The sequence below is a fragment of the Plectrocnemia conspersa genome, unplaced genomic scaffold (assembly GCF_051122295.1).
Source record: "Plectrocnemia conspersa isolate PC_06_02 unplaced genomic scaffold, ASM5112229v1 ptg000008l, whole genome shotgun sequence".
Classification (NCBI taxonomy): Eukaryota; Metazoa; Arthropoda; class Insecta; order Trichoptera; family Polycentropodidae; genus Plectrocnemia; species Plectrocnemia conspersa.
The window spans coordinates 17,678,551-17,692,500 of NW_028277172.1; the positions used below are offsets into that span (position 1 = coordinate 17,678,551).

The window sequence follows — 13,950 nt, forward strand, 5'->3', positions numbered from 1 at the left end:
TACATCGTTAAAAATATTTTTTGTGTATTTTTCCATAAACTGAAATTTTACTTGAATAAAAACATCAAGTGTCTAGCCAATTTGTGAGTAAATTACTGCAATTTTAAGTCAAAGTCAAGTAAAAAATAGTGTCAAGATTCATTCGACTTTACAGCGTGATTTAAAAAAATATTTTACACATAACCTAGAAGAAAATTCGGGAATCAAAAACGTTAATATCTTATAGTTTGATTGAACTAATGAAAAATATTTTATTAAATATTTGTATGTTATGATTTTTTTAAATATTTTATTAAATATATTATGTATATTGTTTTTGTTCGGCTGCCTGATCCCGACCGACGCGAAAGACTGTCATTAGTCTGTCAACAGTTAACAAATCGGTTAGCCGCACTGATAAATCTGAATAAAAACAGCTTAAAAATACGTTTTTAAGTATTCAGCATACAGTTGTCTAAATTCTGAAGAAGTTTGTGCTGTTCAACGATTAAAATTTAATTAAATTTCAAATAAAACTATTTGTAAATTATTCACATGATATTATAATAGGCTTATATACTTTTGGAAATATAAATTATTAAAAATTACATTTTCAAAAAATTGTTTTTCTGATTATAGAATTTAAATATTATTCAAAAACTGCTTTTTTTGCTTTAACGGGAACTTTAACAAAATGAACGTCTTCTTCGGTAATTCGACTAATATATCTACATTTTAATATGAAAATAATATACAAATTGTAGTTTTACTTCTGCTTACAACGACATATTTATGTGAAGCAGGTTTTTTCTTATTATACTGCAAAGAAGTTCAGGAACAAGCTCGACGTTATACTAACTATAATAAATTAACTTTCTAGTATTGTGCCTGGTTTCAAAAAGATTTGCAATTCAAGAACCCAAAATCAGTCATTAATAACTTGATTTAATTTTGCATTTTAATTTAAATAATTACTACATAAATACCCTGAGGGTTGATTTACACCCTGCCACTTGCTGGCATGCCAGTAAGAAGTTGACTGGCGGGCCACTGGCACGCGGCGACTGGCTTTTCAGTCCACTGGCGCCTTACCGTTTACACAGTGCCAGCAACTGAAAGAATTATTGTTACATAAAAACGCCATTTACCTTGCGCCATTACGGTAGTGTGGTGGATGGGTAGGATGGAGTTCCAGTAAAACAAAAATATTTTTTCTGCTGGCGTGTCAGTGGTGCACTGGCTTCTCCGGTGACTGGCGTTAAGCGTTTACACGGTACTAGTCGCTGGCATCCAGCGACTAGCAACCTCTACTGGCGCGCCAACTGACATCGTGTAAGTCAGCCTTTAGTTGCGAAATCAGAGCTTTTTTTTGTTATAAAACGTTTATTATGCTTTGATACACTGCATGATTGAGCTAATTATTTTTTTAACTGGAACTCGCATTTTTTTATTCACTTGTTTATCGATCGTTTCCACATATTTTTTTAAATTTATAAATTATATCTTTCCGTTATGTAAACTACGAGTTAGAGCACAATATCATCGTTTTTTTGTGCTCTTAAATTTCAACCCTATGATTAGTCAAACGCCATGGGTGAGATGTCAGCGTTGTTGTTCTCGAGGGACAGTTGTAAAAATTAAAACCTAATCTTTTTGAAGTTTGACTTATCTTTATATTTTGGTTTTTATTTGAGCATTCCGCATTTGCAGATTCTTCAGTTTCTTTATCGAAGTGTCTTCCCAATCAGCTTGTGCTTGATGATCAGATTTGTTTCTTACAGTAAGTTGTGCTAATTTTTTTTTTTTATATTTATGGTTATTTTGGGAATCTCGAAACATAATCCCTACTATTAATTTAGAAATATCAGAGAATATATTATACATATAAAATTAATGCAACACTAAAAAGGGCTTAACAAGGGCTTTCCAAACTGCTCCTACGACAGAATAAACACTTTACAAACCATGAACTTTTGACGGATCACCTTAATTATTTTGTAGTTAGCCTAGGCGTTGCGAAAAAATATTTATTCTCAAATTATTTAAAACAAGACGCATAAAAATAAACTAGAATGTATATATATTGTGAAATTATGATCTTAACGACTTTTATATTTTGGGTCCTTGAATTATAAATTCTATCGATATAAGGCACAATATTAGAAAGTTGAATTCTCATAGCTGATGTAGTGTCAAGTCTGTTCCTGATCTTTGGTTTGGGTGCAACGTAATATAAGGATCCTCTATCGCATAAATATGTTGTTGTAAAAGGAAATGAAACAAGAATAGCTGGTTTTGGCACGTTACTCTTATGTTAAATTTGTCAGAATTCATTTAAAGGTCATTCCTTTTATTTATGTTTTAAATCAGAATCACTAATAATAGGAAATATATTTTATGATTAATGACGCTAAAGCCTGTTTGTTTAGCTGTCACTCTAAATATTGTAGGTTTCAAACCCAGTAATTAAAAAATATTACAAAAGGGTTGTTCGTAAGCCTTGTGAGTGTTCTAGATGTAAGTTCAAAATATATTCATCCACTAAATATTATTTTAGGCATCAAACCTTAAAGAATTCGTTGAGATTTAATAAAAATAATCGTTAGTTTATAATTATAGAATAAGCATAGATACTTAATTAACTTTTTATGACTTTTCTTCGTTGAGGAAAAGTTGATAAAAATTCTATTAGTTTTATTAATTTATAAAAAAATATTGAATTTAAAAGCTGAATTAATTTTTTTCACGTCAAACTTGGACTAGTCACTAAAAATACCTTCTATTAATTAACAACAAAAAATGTTGATGTACTTGACTTGAGTGATTTACATACATATGTATATTGTATAATATAAGAAAATTAAAAGTTATTAAAAACTCATATTCGGATTCGAAACTGAAAATTTGGCGCTTTCACTTTCTTCGGTGACTTACAGGTGTCACAGCAGTAATCACCTAGTTTAAGATCATTAAACTGCTCGGACGGTTCGTCTCTTAATATGTATTTAGGAAACTCAAGTTTATATAAACGGTAGTTGTACAAATTATATTTGCCAAGATCAGTAAGACAGTATTAGTTATTTTCCTTTTTTATATATCTGTAAAAATTTAGCGTTTGTCTATGGAAAATCTTTTATGGTTACTAAACCTACTCAACAAATGGAACTAGTTGGTTCTAGTCCTAGAGTGAGCATTTGTGGCAATTCTTACGCACTTATGTTTGATTACGTCAATCGGAAATGCTGAACCATACAGAAGTTTTTGCTACTAAGGCTACTTCTTCGAAACGTTTACTCTATAGGGTTTTTTTTATAAATATTTAATAACAATTAAATATATGCTGATAACTGACGACTTGAACATTATATTTACATATGTATTATACAAATAGTTTTACTTTCACAATTTTTTTAAAACAAACAAAAATAATGACAATGGTCACATTGATTGTATTTTCTAGACAGTGCATCTTATGCGGGCGTTTTTGAATATAGTTGCGCAATCATTGCCTTTGTTGTACAATTATTTGAGTTTTCGCATCTATCAACCACAAGGCCATATAGACGAGGTCTGATATTTGTTTCATAGACTTATAAAAGACATTGTTAGCCTCGTTAACAGTGTATTTTCTACACCTTTTTGAAAATCAACGAATTTGGCACAGTCCAAATAGCCGCGCAGTGAAAATTGTATGGTACTATTTGATTAAATTAGATAAAATAACTGTTTTTTTAAATTTAAACCATTTATAAAACACCATGTGAAAAAAATTATACATATTTCCTTCTAGAAATTATCTGCAAAATTTTATACTCTTGCAGAGCTTAAGATAAATTTTATTTTTTATCAGAACAATTTTTCTTAAATTTTCTAATGACCTGCTGCATTTTTTTCCTGTATATCTGTATCTGACCGCGGATCATAGTTTGAGAAATGCTGCTTCGTAATAATTAATTATATGAAATATAACTGAATCCATAAATAATTTTTATTTTTAATCATATCAATTTAATGCACCGTCAGAAATTATCTACCACTTATACAGTAATCCCAAGTGCAGACGAACTATGTAGCAATATGCGAGATGTGACGTCTGTCTGTATTTCTTCTTCCGCAAATATCCCCACCTGCTGCCCCCCCCCCTCTTCCAAATAACATCCGTTAGTAACCCTTTTACAAAATACAGAGTGGCTATATGCTTTATTCCGGACCAAATTTATACAATTTTATTACACAAAAATCCCATTTTTTTAATATATTTTCGCACTTCAACAGTAAAATTCCTAGTATATTTTTAATTTGTTGTTTTTAGATGGAATTCATTACAATTACAAAGTTAAAGGTCTAACAATATTTTATTTAATTGTATGTTATTTGTTATTCCCCATTGTTTTATATGACTAGCCAAATGCTATGATTACATAGTTAGTTTCAAAAGTAATTACTTTTCAATTATCATTGTTACAAGCATTATATAACATGTAAGTAAGCATATAAAAAAATGTAAATTAAAATCAATATTAAATGCATTCATCCTTTATGTTTGTAAGTTTATATTGATTCTATTGACAGTGATGTTTGTATGAACTAACCTTGTTTGTAATTGTATAAAAGTCTCTACCACAAAACGTCATACACATCATGTTTAAAAATAAATCATTTAAAAGATCATCATTGCACTTTAATTATTCAGCATAATGACTTAATTGGACTGAGTTAAGGAATACCGATATTATTATAAAGGCTTGAAGGTAACTATACTAAGTAGAAACAACATACAACTATTAAAAATATAATAATTATTAAGCTATGACTCAGACTTATTATTTACATTATAAAACAATAATAAATAAAAATTAATTTTAGAAAAAATATTTATTTAAAAGATTATACACGCCTTAAAAGTAATTCAAGTCCTGTAATTTTTGAAGGTTTTTCCATTGCAACATTGCTAGATAGTTTTGACTGAATTGATGCTACTTTACATAAGCCGGCAAATTTATCTTTGTGTCGTTTCTTTTTCGGTTGCACTTCAACGGGCTTAATATCTTCAACTTTCAATAGTGCGTTTGATGGCAAGTAAAATGAATCACGTTTTTCTTTAACTTGTTTAACACTGAGTTTTGGTTTATTAACTTTATTTTCTTTCGTATTAAGAGATACTGTTTGATAATTTTTCATATTCCCTTGTGTCTGTTTTATTTGAATAACAGTAGTCGGCATTCTTCTATCGTCTTTTGTATCTACTTTGATTGCTTTCTCTCTTTTAACTTTAACAACTTTATCCTTTCCAAAATTAATTTCTGTCTTCTTATTACATACAAGGCATGTCGCAATCTATTTATGTATATCAAAATCAACATTAATAAAATAATATACAGTAAAATGGAAGATAACAAAATATATTATATATAATATGTACCATATTTTTTCCAAACAGCTGCTGATATGCTTTATCAACGTCTGAATCGTGAGTCGATCCATCGTGCTTTTTAATTTTACTTTTATATCTTCGTCTAGCACTCTTTGTTAGTTTCTCTTTCCTTTTAATTGTGAATTTGTTATCACTCCAAGACGTACAACAATTTGAGCATCGTATTTGTGGGCCAAAAATAGCCGATGGAAGTTTATTTGTATGAGCTGTTGTTTGAACGCATTGTGTCCTAAGATAAACAGATAAATACACAAAGTATAAAATATTTATTATTACATACAATATTTGTTATTACATACAATAAATGACTTTTCAACAATATTGCCAAATGTGAGTTGCCTTTTATTAGCATAGAACTGTCAAATAAATGTTTGCACTTTGATTCTATCAATTCCATGATTAGTGTTAATATAATTCCATATCCAATCTAAAAACATTACATATATTTAAAAACGATTTGTTTAAGTTGATAATATAATATTAAACGAATTAAAACAGACCTAAATGGCACACGTGAAATTGACATTCACACTCTTAAAATACTATTTGGCCGTAACAACAACAATAACGAGCTCGAAGCTCGAATTAAGATTAATTGTAAAAATACTTGTTTTATTTATTTATTTTTGTGTGCTTTAATCGAAACATATCACTTCATATTATTAATAACTAATAAATGAATTAAGATTGTATCCTAATTAAATATGGGAACGTTTAACATAAAATAAATAAAATACGTAAATGAATTTGGGAACATGGTACTGCGCCAATTTCTATAAATATATAAGAAAGGTAGTGAGTTTAATTTTCACGCACCCATGCTATACCGCTTTGTCAGAGAATTTCCCAAGAGAGAGACGGGTGAATATATCCCCTTTTCTCTCGCACGGATTCGCTTGTACGCAGTGGCGTAGCTAGGGTATGGCCCGCCCAGGGCGATCCTTAAAATTGCCGCCCGCCCCCCCTTACATTTTTTGCAGGGTCATAAAATCAGCATTTTTTTAAATAATAAATTGGTTATTATTAAGCTTTTGTATTTCGTGGATTTATATACGTTTTAGTGCATTCAGGGTTAAGAACCACACTAGACGATCCCATCGCGATAATGCCGCCCCCAAGCAAGTGCCGCCTGGGGCGGCCCGCCCCCTCCGCCCCCCCATAGCTACGCCACTGCTTGTACGTGTACGAGCGAGATGCACCAGTGCGTGAAACAGCGCGAGAAAGCTAGAGCAAGGTGCCTCACGCTTTGACTCGCTCCCACACACGCATCAGACGGCGTTTCAAACGTGGATCAGTATTTGTTTACCTGTCATCGGGAGATTTACGTTAAAGCACAGAATATTTCTACGCTTCTCAATTATTTTTTGACTTAACAAGTATATTTCATATTTTTACTTCGTTAAATAATTTTAATATAAACTTCTTTAGGGACGGTGATGGTGACGGGTGGCAATTATACACAGATTTAGCCGCTGCAGTAGTATTTTATTGAAGATTAACGTTTGTTTACATTGTAAAAGGCGGACGCGAGACGACGCGTCCGAATGCGCGGAAGATTGCCAATGTAGAGAATAACCGTCACGTCAGTGCTACTCAAATGCCGACAATTTAGCCCATAACAAATCTAAATGTAAATCAGCCCGCATACTACCTTTAGTTTAAATAATATTTATAGCGATGGTAGAAAGATATAATGATTCCGATGAATAGGATCGCGAATTTAAAGGTGTAGAATTTCTCTCGGATAACGAACACCCGATTGAAATGTGCGAATCGGAATCAGATGAAGGTTATTTTAATTACGAAGTGAGTACTTTTCACATTTACTGGTGATTCATTTTTATAATAGAACAAAAGGAGGAGTTGATCTAGAGGACAAAATGACTCGTGAATATTCTTGCGTACGGGCGACAAGGCGGTGGACATTTAAAAGATTTATGGAGTTCATTGATATTATGGCTTTCAATTCCCATAAAATATGGATCCATAAATATTTTGAGTGGCGAATCAACGATCGGCCGTCGAAATATTTCATACGCCAGATTATCGGCAGATTTATTAAAAAAACTGTAATTGAACGACAGGAGAACCTTTATTTGCATAAATTGCAAAAGTGAGCGATAGAATTATTCGTGAAGACTTTTGCCCCCGAAAATCTCACATCGTTTTCGCCCAGCAGTAACTTTTTTCTGGTAATAAAATCACGCATGTATCGTGTTTTTATTGTCACAGAGCTGTGTGTTAAATGCATAAACTAATAAAATGCCTAGATTGCTAAGACTTTAGATTTGTTTAATTTATTATTTTTGTATGTTATATGTTTATAGATGTACATATGTTTTGTTTTAAGTAATTTAGATTTAATTTATATATATTGTGTATGTGTTTTATAAATTTATTTCCTAATATTATATTTCTGAATAAAAAATGTAAAAAAATATATTGTGTTTTATTGCGAACGTTTGAGAACCTGCGCGTGCTTGACGTCATCGGGTCTGAGTAGGAAATGCGTTTGTATTTCGGTCTTTCTACAGTTAAGCGATCCATTTCGTAAATGTGATGTTGCAAACTAACATTTTCCACTTTGAACATGCGTAATTATTGACAGCCGTCTAATTTACAATGTTACCAACATGGAAAGCTCGAAGCGGATCAACCTGTAGAATCATCAACGATCATTTTGAAAAAAATGTTTTTAATTAATGGTGTAAGAGGTGCCAAATATGCACAAAATCGTGCGATATACTTTTTACCTTTTTTAAATTCTATATTTTAAAAACGAATGTTATATATGATCATGTTAAAAAACGTAATAAATATTTTTTAGTTCTATGCAAAAAAACTCGTTTGATTTTCAAATTCCCTCATCAAAAGCATTATAGCTTTGACTGCAGAAATGTAATATCTTAAAGCTATATTTTTAAAATTAAAATAAACTGTTAAACTATTTATATTTAAAGAATATTCCTAAAGTTTAAAATAGCAGACTTACTAAAAACGAATTATTGTTTATAAGTTAATTTTTAAATATTGTCTTAAAACTCGTTACATTGAGTCACAAAAAGTAACCGATCCGCTGTTAACGAGAAACGCCAACGGGCCTCGCTATAGTTGTGTTAATTTAAATCCTATCTGTTGTTATTTGTGAGATTACATCTTTTACACCACAATCTGCTTACATTCGAGTAAGTTAACTTTGAAATTGACATTTTTGCTTCGTCGTTAGATCGTCGACTGCGACGAAAAGACGCGAATGTGCAAGATGACAGTTCGCTTGCTAATTTGACGTTTGTAATGGTACGCACCCAAAGAGGCGCGGGAATCGAGATTGTATCGTTTTATTATAAACTTCAGACAAAACAACTAGCACATAACGATCTAAAAGCTAAATTCCCATCAATTAGATTTTTATTAAATATTTTGATAAATTAAAAAAATATATTTAATAATTTTATCAGTTCATTTGCAGGATTTGTATGAATTAATTAGATTTTTGAAATTTTACACGATTTATTAATTAATAATATGTATTAATATTATTATTGAAAATCGTGTATTTATATATAATTTAATCAATTAATTGATAAACCTTTATATTATATAGTATTTCAACATTTAATTATAAATGTATAAAACTCTCTTTATATACACGCTTGAATCGCTTAACATAGGACTACGCCCATTTTGTTCAATGATGCATGACTTGTGTTTATACCATTCCAGATTATGAGTAACGAGAATCCTAACAATGCTTCGAACGAAATTAGCGACTGTCTCAAAAAATTGTGTGCAAAAATATGTACAAACAAAGGTATTGTGTGATTTTTATAATTTTGATGATCAAGGTCAAATTTGTATACTAACCTCCGTTTGTTTATATACAGAAACATCAAAAACTGCATATCGTATGACTGTTTCCATGATGGCGGCAGCTCACAGCAATCGAAAGCAATCTTCGGAAGACTTTGTGTGCCGTAAAATTCAAGAGCGTCTGATGCGTATTTCTTCAACGCAACAAGTCGACAAATTTGCCGAATATTATCAGCAATTGAAGAACTCTGTATATATAAACTATATCTTTCGTTTTAATCTATATAATGTATAGTAATATTCATAAATATTTTTTACAGCATATGCTTAAAAATAGAGCGTCAATTTTAGAATTCTTATACAGTCTCGGACCTAACGAGCCACAAGAGTTAGAATCTCAATTTAGGGGTATACAACGAGAGCTATCGAAGATGAATCATCTCGTTTCACCCAGCGTCGACAAGTGGATGTTCGATGATAGTCATCCTAGACAAATAGTAAGATCTTTGTTTAATATATATTGAATATAATAGGTCGTATCATATTAACTTGTAGATGAAAATTAATATACCACTGGTCGATAATCTGGATTATAAAAACCTACAACTGAAATCTACGTTGCACATATAAGCATTTTATTCTATTTAAGTACATATGGTTAGAAAAAGTAATTGGATTATTTGAAACGTTTTGCTAACAGAATTAAAATGTAAAACAACAACAGATAAATGTATCATAAACATCAAACATTTTTTATTTATGTTTTTATACAGCAAGGTCCTCCAACGGTCAGCTTAGATTCGGCTTTCGGAAATTCATACAACACTACAATGTCTACTGTGCCGAGTACTATCAAAACATCATTTCCAAATAACGTCGCATTGGATTACAAAAATAGAGGGACTGGTAATACAATTTTATATTTTTTAAGAGAAGAATAAAAACAAAAATTAGATCATAATATAAAATTACATGTTGATTTCAAATAGCATGTACGTATAATTTTTTTGGCTTTTAATGCCGAGTGGTGTGACTTATTCGACTAATTAAGCACCAGATGATCTGTTTGATATATATTTTTATTACACAAGTTATTATTTATACCAATATTCAGATGTGATTCAGGTGTTAGTATTGGGTGACATTTTAAAGCACTACCTGATGTTTCCGAAATAAATAAAAAAATATCAGAATAGATCTAAATTATTTAAAAAACAGCTTGAAAAAAATGTCGAGCCCACCTCGACATAGTTACAGGTAAAAAAAACTATGTCGAGTCCACCTCGACAAGGGCTAATACTATTTTTATGTACTGTTTTCAACAGATATGATACTAAAATATATTTGCGTTAACACAGTCAGTTCGAGAGCTATCCATTTCATCATTATTCATAACTTAAAAAACATTTTTTTTATAAATGTGCTCAAAAAATAAACCGGAGTAATGATAAATATATCAAACGTATATTGAACTAATAGTAAACCCAAACTTGCCACCTCTTTCTAAATTATAAATAATGATGAAATGGATCAGTGATCTATTGTATATATCATCTCTTATGTTTTTATTTATTACATTGTAGAGGATTGTGTCATATCGGAAAGAGAAATGATCCAGGACGTTTTATACGCAGCACAGGGAGTCAGAAGGAGCGATAGTCATCAAGGAAGATCTTGTAGAGGCAAGGCGGGTTTGGTCGCTCGATTATCCGAATTGGGATTCTTACATGACAAAATTTGCTATTATATAGATCCATCTTCTGGTTATATGCCAATAGGTATGTTTAGGCACATGTTGATGATTTAGTTTTATTTTTATTAACTCGATATTTATTTCAGGCTTAATCGGTGAAGGATTGATATCGGCGTTTAGAAATGAACTTACAGAATACTACCGTTCTTTAGCCATTTTGCAATCTCAGGTTTTTATATAAAACGTTTGTAATATACTGATCGAAAAGTAAAATTTTAAATAATTTATAGTTAAACGCTTCGCCATCCGGACAAGGAGGAACCTTAACACTGAAACGCTTATTGGTATGGTCATTGGAACCGATGCATAGATTGAAATGGCTAGCCATTATTGGCCATGCAAGTCAAAATAAAAAAGGAGGCGAATTGGCGTCATGTGTTCATAAATTTTTGGCGCACGGCGATCCCAGAGTGACGTCATTAGTCTACCAGTTGCTCACTACCGTCTGCTATCCTTTATACGTGATGCTATGTCGGTGGCTACTCGACGGTATAACAATTAGTCTATTTGGTATTACATTTTGATATTGATTTTAACGCTAGCTCAATTCAGGTGAAATCGACGATCCTCATAACGAATTCTTCATCGATTGCAGATCGAGTGTAGCCATTGAAAGATTATGGCACGATAAATATAGAGTGAGGTAAATCAATCATTGATATTAATATAGTTCATCTTTTAATTTATTATTTATTTTACAGAGAATCAATGCTACCGGCTTTTATAAGCAAAGAACAAGCCCAGCATATATTGGCTACTGGTAAAAGTGTCACGTTTTTGAGAGAAGTATGTGGAGATAGAGAGCAAGTGGGCGAACGAGAGACTTTAAAACGAGTTCTTGACAACAGCAGCAGTATGTAACATTTTGTTTGATGAATAAAAATAAAAGAAAGTAAACTTATTATAATTTCACAGTCGAGCTATTATTCTCTGGAGGTTCCGAGACGAAGCTACACGCAGTCATGTCTTCAGCGTATTTGGGAGTATCTAGACGTTTATTGGATACGTTACTCAATCCACACAAGCTTTTGAAACATTTACAAGCGTTACGTGGTTATTTGCTGCTCGGTCAAGGAGATTTCATCCAGATGCTGATGATGCTATTAGAGTGAATTTTATTTTCTTAAAAATAATTTTATTAGATTCTTTTATAGTGATGGAATGTGTACATAAAATTTTAGACCGGAGTTGAATAGAAACGCCAATCAACTATTTGTTCACAATTTAACTGGTATTTTGGATTCTGCGGTGAGAGCTACTAACGCTCAGTTTGAAGATCAAGATATTATTAATCGATTATACGTCAATCTGTTTCCGCCATCGCCACGTAAGAGTTAAAAAAAATATATTAAACGATAAACTTCTTATGTACTTGATACAATTATAGAAGATAACGGATGGGATGTGTTCTCGTTATTCTATCGCGTTGATGGTCCTTTGGGTACTGTTTTGGATCCGGAAGCTTCGGCTTGCTATCGTACCTTATTCACACACCTCTGGAGAGCTAAACGAATGGAACACACTTTATCTCAAATGTGGAAGCATCATACGATTGAATATAAAAGGTTTTCTAAAATGTCTGGTGAGTCATTGATTATTTAATATTGATCTAAAGTTTGTATTATATTATTTGGTTTCATTTTATTTCCGTAGAAGTGATGCCGTTATTAAGACGACTCCACGCACTCCGATCCGAGATGATTCATCTTGTCAAAGAGTTGCAGTATGCACTTTTCGTGGTCGTTGAATGCGCATGGCAAAACTTCTTAACGAGTCTCAGTCGAGCTGTAGCTTTGGATCAACTCTTGGAAGCACATCGACAATTTTTAGCATCAGTGACGGCTGGTGCTCTTTTGGACGATTCAACAAAAGTATGAGATTTTTATCGATTTAATTGGATTGTTTATCATGCAAATTGTAATATGCTATTTTTAATTATCTAGCAATTACAATCATATCTTGGGAATGTATATGATGAGATTCTGTCTCTCCATCAATTTGAAACTAGCTTATATGCTAAAATATCAGAAGAGTCTGAAAGGCGGAGAAATATTGAGCGGCTCAAAGAAGAGCGAAGTAAAAAAGGTATGTTTCGTCAAATATACAATATAAAATGATAAATCAAAAAGTTACAGAAATAATATAAGATATAAGCATTTTAATTTTGGCCTAGCGTCTTTCTTTATTTATTTAGCTAATATAGATAATTTTTACACTTAACATACATATAGTACATAATATAAACAAAAACAAAAAAAAAAGACTTAATATTATAATTTATTTCTTAATGCACAAAGGTGTTTCTTTACTCCATCAGTACATATTACAATCATAGTAGTAGCAAATTTCTTATCTATACCCTATTTGCGTTAACACAGTCAGTTCGAGAGCTATCCATTTCATCATAATTGAGAAAGAGATGGCAAGTTTGAGTGTAAAGCACACGATTCGGGTATACTTATCATTACTCTGATTGATTGATAAATATAAAATATATAGTAATGATTTTAATTTTATTTAATTTCGTTCAAAATATAAACAGGAGTAATGATAAGTATATGGAACGTACATATATCTGTATCGTGTGCTTTAGAGCTAATAGTAGGGGCATAAACAAAAACTTGCCGTCTCTTTCTCAATTATAAATAATGATGAAATGGATAGCTCTCGAACTGACTGTGTTAACGCAAATATGGTATAGGTCTATCGTTGTTCTTTCTGCTATTTTATAATTCTATGGCTATAAAAAATAGTTGCTGTATACAATTTTATCGAAATATTTGTTTTAGGTGAATACGGTATTACTAAAGAAGAAGAACAAAAAAACGATAAAAACCATAAGATGTTTTTGCAATATTTAAACGAGAAAAAGGCTGATTTCAACGTACTTTCACGAGCTTATAGGTAGTCGATCAATAATTATTTTTTGTAGAATTTTATGTATAGTATAATGTTTACTAAAACATATTTATTT

At 31.3% G+C, this 13,950-nt stretch overlaps 1 protein-coding gene across 1 annotated transcript in view; it reads left to right on the top strand.

Annotated features, from left to right (window-relative positions):
* Positions 1 to 8,465: 8,465 nt before the first annotated feature.
* LOC148233207 (gamma-tubulin complex component 3 homolog) overlaps positions 8,466 to 13,950 on the top strand; it is a 6,344-nt gene continuing 859 nt past the window's right edge. Inside the window, exons 1-16 of the mRNA XM_088189086.1 lie at positions 8,466 to 8,598; positions 9,137 to 9,224; positions 9,298 to 9,473; positions 9,544 to 9,720; positions 9,997 to 10,129; positions 10,807 to 11,001; positions 11,063 to 11,145; positions 11,207 to 11,465; positions 11,529 to 11,619; positions 11,678 to 11,829; positions 11,892 to 12,084; positions 12,158 to 12,303; positions 12,364 to 12,558; positions 12,630 to 12,847; positions 12,920 to 13,061; positions 13,766 to 13,880. Of these exons, the coding sequence (XP_088045212.1) occupies positions 9,140 to 9,224; positions 9,298 to 9,473; positions 9,544 to 9,720; positions 9,997 to 10,129; positions 10,807 to 11,001; positions 11,063 to 11,145; positions 11,207 to 11,465; positions 11,529 to 11,619; positions 11,678 to 11,829; positions 11,892 to 12,084; positions 12,158 to 12,303; positions 12,364 to 12,558; positions 12,630 to 12,847; positions 12,920 to 13,061; positions 13,766 to 13,880 (2,360 nt within the window). The 5' untranslated portion in view covers positions 8,466 to 8,598; positions 9,137 to 9,139. The remainder of the gene's footprint in view (positions 8,599 to 9,136; positions 9,225 to 9,297; positions 9,474 to 9,543; positions 9,721 to 9,996; positions 10,130 to 10,806; positions 11,002 to 11,062; positions 11,146 to 11,206; positions 11,466 to 11,528; positions 11,620 to 11,677; positions 11,830 to 11,891; positions 12,085 to 12,157; positions 12,304 to 12,363; positions 12,559 to 12,629; positions 12,848 to 12,919; positions 13,062 to 13,765; positions 13,881 to 13,950) is intronic.